Source organism: Magallana gigas, chromosome 2, assembly GCF_963853765.1.
Source record: "Magallana gigas chromosome 2, xbMagGiga1.1, whole genome shotgun sequence".
NCBI classification, from domain to species: domain Eukaryota; kingdom Metazoa; phylum Mollusca; class Bivalvia; order Ostreida; family Ostreidae; genus Magallana; species Magallana gigas.
Window position 1 is genome coordinate 51,059,441 of NC_088854.1, and position 11,984 is coordinate 51,071,424.

An 11,984-nucleotide genomic window follows, 5' to 3' on the forward strand; every position below is an offset into this window, starting at 1 on the left:
GTTGAATCACAAACTTCGAAAAAAACCATCAGTCAAATAACTACAGCAAAACTCGAATATAACGAACTAAGCTGTAACGAATTTCCGGCCATAACGAATTATTATGCACGTCCCAGCAGATATCTTATTTAAACATATAGGAAATTGCAGAATATAACGAACAATGTTATAGAAAGTAGTTTTTAGACCCTCACTGGCACAATTTTAACGTATTTTATCATTTATATAACGAATATTTTTCATAATAAGTTTCATTGAAGATACATGAAACTTTAAAATGCATCTAAAAACATGTTTTTAATTAAAAGAGGTATATTATTTTGTCATTTTTTGTAAATGACAAAAATATTGATTTTATAACTTACGATAATTTGAAACTTATCATTTTATAACGAATTCACAATAAGATTTCTTACATATTTGCTAAAACCGTATAACGAATTACGGCTATAACGAAGTTTTTTCTATGGTCCCTTGAAATTCGCTATAAACGAGTTTTGCTGTATTAATTACTAGAACTGAAATGCCAAATGATTGTAATGCATTACAGCGAATTGAATGGTTTTCTATATTTGTGACACATTTTCGATTTCCAGTTAAGCTTTCGGCTCTTTTGGAACTTTTTGCAATGCATGCTTCTTTTTGTATGAATGTTCCAAACCAATAAATTGATTTTTTAATAACATTTACTTTAAAAAAGTCCTATCATCAATACTTTTTTCGAGTTTTGGAATTAGATTAACCTGTGCGAACATTTCAATGTTTGTTCAGAGAAACGACTAATGGATGGAGAAAAAAAATATACATTTTGCAATGACACAAATGCGTTTAGATTTTTTTACATACGCTTTTAAGGAAGGAAAGTCCAGCTCAGTTTGTAAGTTCTGTTTATATATTATATAACAATTAAGTATAACAAAGTAAATTAAGATGCAAAATATGATTAGAAAACATTACTTAATTGATTTATTAAAAAAATGAAATTACCTTAATCAAAAGTTCAACCAAACATTAAGATGATAAATGGTATAATAATACGCCATCAAATAAATGTCAATAATTTATTTTAACTTTACATAAAGGGTATGTATTATCTTATGAACAAATTGTTTCTCTCTTTCCGTTACAGAGTTTATTTTATTTTCTAAATGCACCATGTGTTTTGAGAAGATTTGTGTGGTTTTTGAACTCATAGTTATTTATGGAAACAGTAAGTATGCTAGAATGGTTTATTGTAATATGATATTTAAAAAATATAACTTTTACTGAACTAGAGTTGTTATTATTTCATTTTCGTCAAACTAACCTTTATACGTTTTCTGTAATTTTTGTTTTTAACATTTTAGCATTGACAAATGTTTGGGGACATGGAATAATCAAAGAAGGTAATAATGGGTAAAGAGCACACTAACTATTTTGATATTTAGGTGTATAGATCTTTGTAGTAAATACCTGTAATCAACTTTTAAGCATACTTGGGCCATAGTTCGCAGAAATTATTCATCTTACACTCGGAACCCAAAACGTACTTTGATGCTGAAAACGTTTGCAAGTATACTGGAATGAAGACGTACAGTGGTAATAAAGATGAAGTCAACTTGTACATAAAGATCAAAGCCGAGAGGTTAGGCTGGTAAGTCGTCTAAAAAGGGTTTTGATATAAAAGATAAATTGTTTTGGATTCATAGGTTTTCTATTGCTATTATACTTAAAGTGATCGTCTCTTTGGCGGAAAAATTTCCCTGAACTAATATGTGCTAGTAGTAAGTAGAATAAGATACCACTAAATCACTACATATATCGCAGAGGTGGATCCAGGATTTTAAGTTATATTAGAGGGGGGCAAGTTTAAGACAGGAGATAAGAGAGGGGCACTTAGAGGCCTGTGGTGGATTCAGGAAATAGCCTCGTGGGGTTCAGGGGACAAGGCCCCGGGAAGCTCCTGGATTTTAGAGAGTTTGTAGGGTACAAGGAAGTCTTCAAAGTAAGACATTTATGATATTTTCTTCTTGTGTTATACTTTTAAAAAGTAATTAAATTATTTATGATTTTTTAAGGTTTGTAGATTAAAAGACCAGCAGTAATCCCATCAAATTCCTCTTACTTGCAGAAATATAAGAAACATTTCCTTCCATTTTTTTCTGACAAAAAGCTGTATTTTTTCAGTTTCAAAAACTCTAGTTCAATTGGACGATGTACATGTAAATGAAAGTTAAAATAAGATAGCAATGCCAGGTTGTATGATAATCAACATGAAATAGTCGTTAAAAACACTTGCTAGTATAACCAATATTACTTGAAGGTAGTTGAAAAGTCACATTTGAACCAAATTAACAGAAAGCGTAACTAAAATGAGTTTTTTATATATGTTGCACCATTGAAAAAAGATGTTTTCTTCATACTTCACCGTTGAAATCAGTCTAATGAAATGACATCCAATGAGGTTGCCAAAAGTTGATAATTGAACTCGCAATTTGTACATTACATTCTTTTGCCACTTTTGTAACTTTATTACGATATTTAAATTGTGTCCCCCCCCCCCACCAAATCCGCCACTGTATCGATAAAAACGGGATGTGTACTATTGTATCAAAACATGACTAAGAGACTCTTGTGTTAGAATTATGTTGGTGAGCAGAATTATGCTGCTGAGCTTAATGTCTTTGTTGATTGTCCCGCGGAAGAATAGTTGCCACTCATAATAACCGCAAGTGTGGTTCGAATCTTACAGAGTTTGAGCATACTCTGTCTGCTGAAGTACGATTCAATGAGAACGGAAATGTTAATATTTCGTGTTAAAAAAATCACCTTTTTAAACACATTCCTATCCAAATGTATATTACGTCAACTTTGTCATAATTTTGTGTTTTCTTTTGTTTGCTTTGGTTTTTTTCTGGGGTGGAGTGGGGGTTGAGTAGGTTTGGGATAGTTTTATTAAATACTACAACGTGATATTAAAATTAATAAACATTAAGGGATGTATCTTTTTTCTGGTATATGCGATTCATTAGATGTGTTTTGTGTATTAAGGAACACTTTTGAAGACCTCTGGATTGGATTTATAAAACATTCGAACAGCAATGTATGGTATTCAACCAAATCATCTGACTGTATTGAAAAATCTTTCACTATTCCCGGACAACTCTTTCACGAGAGACAATGTGCTGTCTTGAACATGTCTGAACCTTCTTATTCTGGAAATCCCAATTTATTGTATGCTGATTCTTGTAATGGGAGAGAACTTGGATTTGTATGCTTGAAGTCCTCAGGGAAAATACCAAAAGGCAAGTTTTTGTTTCAAAATACTGTAAAAAAGAAATTATACACAATTCAAAGATATATTAATACTAACTCACGAAGCTTATTTTCTATGAACCATCGAACAAATTTTCTTAGGTCACGTTTGATTTTTTCCTTTTTAATTGTGTTGAGTGATTCAGAGAGTATCATATCCCTCAATATTTTAGCTGTAGAGTTTTACCCTTCATCAACAGTGGTAGAAAATGGATCTTCTCGGATATCGTGGGATAATGTAACTGACACCGAATGTGCAGTAAATTCATTTTCCGAATTCTTCTGTTACGCTGCGACTTACTTCCCGGAAACAGGGATTTGTGTCGCAGAATGTACAGATATGGACAATGTTCCTGAAAATGTTACGCTTGTCAATTCTACAATAAACTCAACTGTTCTTCTACGAACTTACAATAAAGGTATTGCTATCCAAAAACCATTACAAAACATTAAAACTGTATACTCTAAATTATCAAACCTTTCGTTTGAAAGTTTAATATATATATTGAAAATAATATTCCAGTTCTTATCAACAACACAATGACAAATTTGACGTCGGTATCAGACCCAGGACAGATTCCCTGTTTACCAGACACCCAAACAACGACTGGTATTTCCACTTTAGCAAGCACTTCAGAGCATGTGACCTCTCAATGCCCTTGTACTTGTCCAACGACGTCCAACATTTCAACGGTAGATCTTCAGCAGAAAATAACTCAGATCAAAGAAAATCTAACTGTTGCCAAAACTTCTTTATCGTCATCCCAACGGAAGTTAATATGTGCACCGGATGAAAGGCAATCTTCTGTGACGATGGGAATTCTGGGTACGTGTGTTATCATAGGAACACTGTTTGCTTTGGTTGGCAGCGACTTGTTCAAAGTTTTTTTCATAACTTTAAAATTTTTGACAAGGAAGTTCTAAAAGTTTCTAAAAACTGCCATGAACGATAGAATAATATTAATGGACTTGTAATTAGTGTGATTTTCAAATATTATATTCCACTTTTAAATAAAGAAATATTATTTATCATTTGGTCTTAAATTGATACACATAGTTGATGATCAATTCAATTATAACATTATAAAAAAGATATATTGTAATTTCATGTATATATATATATATATATATATATATATATATATATATATATATATATATATATATATATATATATATATATACGTATCCGACTTCTCTAATGAAATGGTTTTTTAAAATGCTAAGCAAGTCTTGAGAGTCAAGTGATTATACGAGTAAATGAATTATGCTAACAAAGCATAAATACAATGCATACATGATTCACATTATCATCACATCATAAGCTCATTATACCCCCGCACAAAAGGAGAAGGGGGTATACTGTGTGACCCTTGTGTGTCTGTCTGTCCGTCTGTCCTTCTGTCTGTCCGTCTGTCTGTCCGTCAGTAACAAAAATTTCTGTCGCATTTTTCTCAGCAACTATTTATTGCAGATGCTTGAAATTTCAACACACTATTTGTTTAGGCATGCCATATCGTGGTATATACTTTTGTACCAATAGGACATCAATTTCTGGTTAAATGACGACTTAGTTTATTTTTAGCATAAATTTATCAAACAAATTTTCGTCAAAGATTTCTCAGCAACTATTTATCACTGATGCTTGAAATTTTTTTGTCATGTCATATTGTGGGATATATGTATGTACCAATCGAACGTCAACTTCCTGTTAAATGACGACTTTGTTTACTTTTAGCATAAATTTTCTAACAAATTTCCGTCAAAGATTCCTCAGTAACTATTTATTGCATATGCTTGAAATTTTAACACACATTTTGCTTAAACATGCCATATTGTGGGATATATTTTTGTACCGATCGAACGTCCACTTCCTGTTAAATGACGACTTTGTTTATTTTTAACCAAAATTTACAAAAAAATTTCAAAGATTTCTCAGCAATTATTTATCGCAGATGCTTGAAACTTTAATGCGCTTTTTGTTTAGGCATGCCATATTGTGGGATATATTTTTGTACCAATCGGATGCCAACTTTCTGTTAAATGTCGACTTTGCTTAATTTGCATTTTCACATCAGAGCGGAGGTATCACTTGTGAGCATTGGCTCACAGATATCTTGTTTAAATTGTTCTTGAAAATTATTTTTATTGAACGGTTATGTCAAAAAATCTTTTGAGTTGCAATGGAAAGTACTGGCATTTGATTGTACATGAATAGTGTAGAAAATTTTAAATGCTGGGACTAAGTGGTTTTAAATTGTAAACAATACGTTTATTCAAAATCTATTGTTCTTGAAATTCACTGGCACGTTAACGAGAGGGTAGACAATGCATCTAGTTTTTAAAACAGATATGTCCTGGAAATTCTAAGGAACATCAATGACAATTATCAAATTGCGTTAGAGGATCTGTTTAAAACTTTAATGAAAGTTTAAATAAAATAAGAAAAGATACCACAGTGACTTTGAAAATTTCTTAAAGAGGACATTATTGAAATAAGCATTCTATTACACTAAAGTTTAGAAATAAAAATTTCAAAATTATCCATAGCATTGTTAAGGTTAGTTTTGAATATGTCTTTTATTTTTTCGATCCTGTTAAAAGGAGTAGTGAACAGTGGATTGACGAAGCTAATCAGGATTAGATAATGATGGTTTAACTTACATTGTAATAAGTAATCTGCTTAATGTTTTTTCTTCTTTCATGTTAAATTCGATTGAGTACGTCACAAAATAGAGGCATCAAACGCCTTCTTATATTAATTATATATATTTTGTGTAAGAAAAGTAAACTATTTTATTTAGATTTCAGATGTCATCAATGAACCTTCTTTTAATTAGTGCGCTTTTAAAATAATTTTTTCTTGCTTTTTTTAATAAAGAAATATTATATATTATCAATTTAAAAAAAGGCATAATCACGATTTTGACAAATTGATTTTTCTATTTGTATTGTTTACAATGTTAAGTAACTAACGGCAATTCCAATATTCAATCAAAATTTAAGTGTCAGCTTTAGAGTTATCAGCAGCTAATAATTCTTTGTTACGTATACAAGACTCGTGCCATGTTTTGTTTACATTTGTTCAATATACCGTAAAAAGTTCTTTTCCAAGCTGATTTTTTTTAATTTACGGATTATTTTTAAAATAAACAAAAAAGTTCAAGGCATTTGTCACTTTTTCTTAGGTCTAAACCTTGAAAATTCAAAATATAAACAAAAACATGACCTGAGCTTTTACATAACAAAGAATTGTAAGCTCTGTATCTCACTTATAACTCGACGACTTGCGCTCAAATTTTGGTTGACTATTAAGGGGGCTGGGGGTGGTTGCCATTTTAAACAATATTGATCTCCTTTAAAAGAAGAACTCCATAAAAAAATAAAAGAAAATGATGAAATTTTATATTAAAATATATGAAATTTTTCAAATAGTAGTTGATAGCTTCAGAAATCGCATATAAAATTTTAAAATAAATCTGATGGTTTTATATTATGTTATATTTCGACCCCCAGCCTCCTTAAATTGAGGCATTGTGAACAATAAAACGGAAAAAATAAATTTTGAACAAAACAGTGACCATACCCTATGTGGAAAAGACGTCATAATTGATTTGAAGAATCTTTTTTCTGTATTTTACGGCTTTAAAGGAATTGTGTAGAAAATAAAACACTATTTTGACATTCTATATTTATTCATGGAAAAAGTAATCCCGGTACCAATATTCAATTTGGCATCATTTTAAAGAGGAGGTTAAGAGCTTGTTTAATGCCGATTTTGGAGAGGCTGTAGGTATTCTAGATACATTTCGTCAGTCAAAAATAGACAAAATTCTGATAATTATTACTTTTATCCTTCATATTTCACAGAAAACGGTTGTTTAAAACACGACTTTTCATTGTGTTTACCATAAATTTAGGCCCCGTTACACCCTATGAAACAAAAATATTGTTATGAAGCATCATTAAAAGAATTTATATCTTAAATTTCATAAACCTGTAGGCACCTTTCATTTACTACATCTTGACCTTAAGGCTAATGTCAAAAATTGTTTTAATGGAAGGGATTAAGTGGTTTGAAATGATAAACATTATGCTCATTTAAAATCGATTAATTGAACAGTCATGATACATGATACACATGATATTTTGCGTGACTATCTGCGATCATGCTATTTATGTAGTTCCGCCAGTGTTCATCAGAACACGCTCCCACAGCTTTGCTAGTTTGCTATTATTGAATACAAAACAAGCTAGGCAACAGTTCACAATTTATTATCTACCAGCACAGAATCAATATACAGATAAATGTCAATGTCTATATGACAAAAGCAAAAACATGTTAACCACAAAGTCCATGGGTGTTGGAGAAAGGCCACACTGTCCTTGCTCTGCTATGGAAGGTCTGGGGGTCCACCGAAATACCAACACGCAAAAGGTGCATAACGGGCAAGACGGAGGCCTTGTGTTGATCACAAGTGCCAGAGATGTCCCATGCTTGATAAATGACATGTGGACGGGGATGACTCGAAACATGACTGTTTACCCGGTTGTCCGGTGATTGCTCCCTGGTATAAACTCGTACTTGCTAACCTTGAGTACTCACCTGCTAACCTTGAGTACACCCGGTGAGCCTCCCCCCCCCTTTTGTTAGAAGGTGGAGGGGGTCCCAAGTATGGCGTACTACTTGTGAACCCCAATCATTAGCACATGGGATGCCAATTTCCCAATATATTCATTGACAGATGGGGGAAAACACACAGGCCAGACATGTCCCGAAAAGACCTCCCATTAGGTCCCCCAGGACCCGCCACGAACATTGATATAATGTTCTCCATTACCCACACACACAAAAATCAGAAGGAACAATTACACCCCCCCCCATGAGATGCGTTTTTAAACCAAAATTGTCTTAGGAGAATTCCCTGGCTGTGTTGGATAAAAATGTGAACAAGCCCCCTCCAAGTTTTTGAGGTATAATTCATTTCATGTTGGTGACAGGTGTGGACCGTCGTGTCTAAATAAATGCGTAAACTTTGCTAAAATGTTTTGATGTTAAATAACAGCCCCTCCCAAATCTAATACAATTTCTAACGTGGCCTGGTTTTGTGAGGAACAGACTGCTGGGAGAGATAAAATTAGTTGTCTCAGGAGGGGGAGAGTGATGGACCTCGGATGTCAACTGTCTTGCCCTTGCTGCGTTTAAGACCTTTGATTGCTTTGGATACAAGAAAAGACTTAGTAGTGTCGTTAAAAAGTTTGTTAAGGAGTTTAAATCGGATTAGATAAAGATAGCTTAACTAGCAATGCAATAAGTATCTACTTTATGTTTATATTTCTTCCATTAAAGAAATAAACCAATACAGAAATGAAAAGGGCAAACGGCGTGACGATTAAAAGGCTTGTTGGTAACATGAATGAAAGATTAATGATGTACATTGATTCACTATTAATACTAATATTCCTTATATAGACAACATGTACATGTATTATTGAAAAAAAGGTTAAATGATCTTTAAAAAGGCCTTGTTGATAACATGATGGAGAGATTAATGATTGATACACTACTTATGTACCTTATGAAGACAATATTTTTAATTGAAGAAAGGTAAAAAAAAAATCAAAGATTTCCTTTACTAGTATCCTTTTAATACTGGCAAAAAATAATTTTTTGTTTGGTTTTATGGACAAATGGTTTCTTCTGATCATATAAGACGCATTATATACAACACAGGGGACTATTGTATAAAGAAACTGGGCGCACACGATTGTAATTTTGCGGGTATCATCAATAAGAATCGTTTGGGAATTAAATGTCTATAACCTCGAAATGCTATGTACAGATTCGAACAAATATTAATTAATCTATATTATGTTGAGAGTTGAAGTACATACTTATTTCTGCTATTTAAAAAAAACCCTCACAATCTTTCTAAAAAGGGCAATGAGGGGTAAACTGATAAATAGTTATATCAAAAATGCTAAAGCATAATATATATTTAAATACAGTAATATTAGTTATATTGTATATACCAGTAATAAGAACAGGTAATTGTGTGCATATGACAAAAAATTAACAACGACCAAATTACGAAATATTCTATAGATCAACATAAAGTTACATCAACATACATTTAAAAACAAAAACAAAAAGCTTAAAATAAGGAGAACAAGGAGAAATTGAAAACAAAACGCTGGATCAAAGTATTTACTTATCCAGGACGAAACAGGTAAGCCATGTGAGACTTTACAATATGCGGTATAAGTCAGTGTTTGAAACAATATTGTCATATCTCTGGACTTTATTTTTTATCCTCTTAAAATAAATTGAAAAAGAACATAATTAGTCATCCCTGGGTCATCTCACTGTCTTTGTTTTTAAAAAGCAACATTTTTAATGTTGAAATGTGTCATCTTTAGGAGTTTCAAATTTGTGGAGAGAAGACCCAAAGACAACAAAATCATTTTAACAGCTGTAAATAAGTAAGATTTTCATCAATAGCGTCGTCATGCTATATTTAGACCCATATTATGATAAAACCTTTTGCATTTTAAACATTTTTCTACCCATTCCAATGATGGTAATAATTCGAAAAATGTGCAAATTTAATCTATAAAATTTTCACTCTTGCGCTCCCATATTCCTGTCAAATCTACATCGTAAGCACTCACTTTCTTAGATACTCTAGTAAAAGCAATTATGGAAGTAAAATGTACTAAAAAGATAAGATCATGACTGCATTAATTTGTTTGTTTATTCAAAAATGCCTCAAGGTTGTCTTTTACTTTTTTATCTCATCAAATATTTATGACAATTAATCTTTTCAAAAAGATATAAAAGCTAGCGCAGTTCGCTGTAAGTAATCAGAGAAAAAAGTTGATTAGGAATTTTAATTTTAATATCCTAGACTTATTCTTATCTTTGTTTTTTTTATCACACTATGTGAAATTTTAATGTTATATCGCAAGAAATTGATGTGAAAAATATGTTTTTACTGAAACATTATTTTTAAATACTTATAAAGATTGTCTTTATGTATGTCTTGTTGTTTATTTCCATGTAAGGTGAGGCAAAATAAACTTTACAATTTTCACTGAGGACATAAATTTTACGTCTGTATGCTAGTATAAAACATACAGTTTCATGAAGCACAATGAACACAAAGTTTTGGTGATTATATAGCAAGTCTAATGTCAACAGATATGATAAAGATGATAATCAAACCCAATTTATTGACAAAAAAACCCGGGCTCTGCCGAAAAATAAGGGATTGTGCCATGGCATGATTCAAATAGCGCGTTTTAGATCAATATGGTGCGGCATTTTTGTTCATTACAAAAAAAAACACAAAAAAATCTTAACTGTATCGTTTCTATCTAACATGGCATGAGTTGGATATAGCAGAAACAGGCGTACTATGAAAAACTTTATCCAGCTTTACTCTAGTTTTCCAATCTGCAAACCGGTCTATTTTTGACGATTAAATGTATAAGACGTCTTTTTAAAACAAAAATACCCATATCATAACGTCATAGTCCAAACTGAAGGGAAAAAACCGAAAAAAAGATTGTAAGTATTCAAAATCCGAATAAAATGGTGTAAAGGTGTTCCAGAGAAGTGCAACAAAGGGTAAATAAGTGTAATAATGGCACGTGTTTTGTTCACATCAAGGGGAAACATGTACTATATATTGATGAATGCATTTATTATCCTTAATTCTGAGTAGTCAATATCATCTCAGATATTGCAAATGTTTGCCACGAATAGTCCGCCATAAACATGACCGGAATGTAAAACAGGGGGAAATCTACTCTAAGTACCTTTTCCGGGGGGTAATATGACAGTTTAAGGGGGAACCTCACTTTTTAGTCAGCTTTCTGGGGGGGGGGGGGGCGCTGCAATATAACCATTTTCAGGACTGCTATATAGCCATTTTTCTGGGGGAAAAGATGGCAAGGGGATAGAGGCGGTATATAGCACAGCAGTACATCGTTGGTTCGGAACCCTTTTACCTTCATCTATATGAAATAGATCTCCGTGGATCCACTAAGCCAAACATTTTGTTGAATAACTGACCGTAGTAGTAACACTAGAAGACTTATTAAATTTGAGTATACAAAAGGCAGATTTATGGTACGAACAGAAAATAAAAAACCCGGATAATTTAGAGTTTTCGAACATGGCTGAGGACCGGAGCTCGTTAAATCTGATTAGACTTTAACCGTACAGTTGCTTTATCAGCACTATTGATAAATTTCAAATCTATGAAAACTCAACAATGATGTTATGGTTCATTGTTTTACTTTTTTTTTTCGTTTTAAAGTAAAATTTTAGTGATGTCTAAATGTCTTACTGGTGTATTGAAGACTTTCAAATCTAAATATGACTGAACTGTACATGTTTGCACAACCACCACCATTTTTCATACCGTTATGAAGCTGCTCAGAAATCCGAAGTGCATATACGTTTGTATGAATAAGTTGATGAACCATATTTTATTCTGATTATACCTCAAGCACTTGAGTGTGTGATCCTTGGTACTTTACTCTTAACTATGATATTTTCAACAAAATAAAGTGTTAATTTTTGTTTCGTTTTTATCAATGGATTTAAATGATTTATCGATAGACTTTTTAGATTATCAATGGTAACTTCTTTTTGGGAGTTGATTTTAATCTTGAAAATAATT

The 11,984-nt window shown here is 32.1% G+C and overlaps 1 protein-coding gene across 1 annotated transcript; it reads left to right on the forward strand.

Moving 5' to 3' along the window:
- The first annotated feature begins 800 nt into the window (after positions 1 to 800).
- On the forward strand, positions 801 to 4,287 carry LOC105337962 (uncharacterized). Its single transcript, XM_020071316.3, has 7 exons — positions 801 to 877; positions 1,130 to 1,210; positions 1,347 to 1,385; positions 1,471 to 1,633; positions 3,031 to 3,284; positions 3,468 to 3,713; positions 3,818 to 4,287. The coding sequence occupies exons 2-7, from the start codon at positions 1,156 to 1,158 to the stop codon at positions 4,216 to 4,218; spliced, it is 1,158 nt and encodes a 385-aa protein (XP_019926875.3). The 5' UTR covers positions 801 to 877; positions 1,130 to 1,155; the 3' UTR covers positions 4,219 to 4,287.
- The last annotated feature ends 7,697 nt before the right edge of the window (positions 4,288 to 11,984 follow it).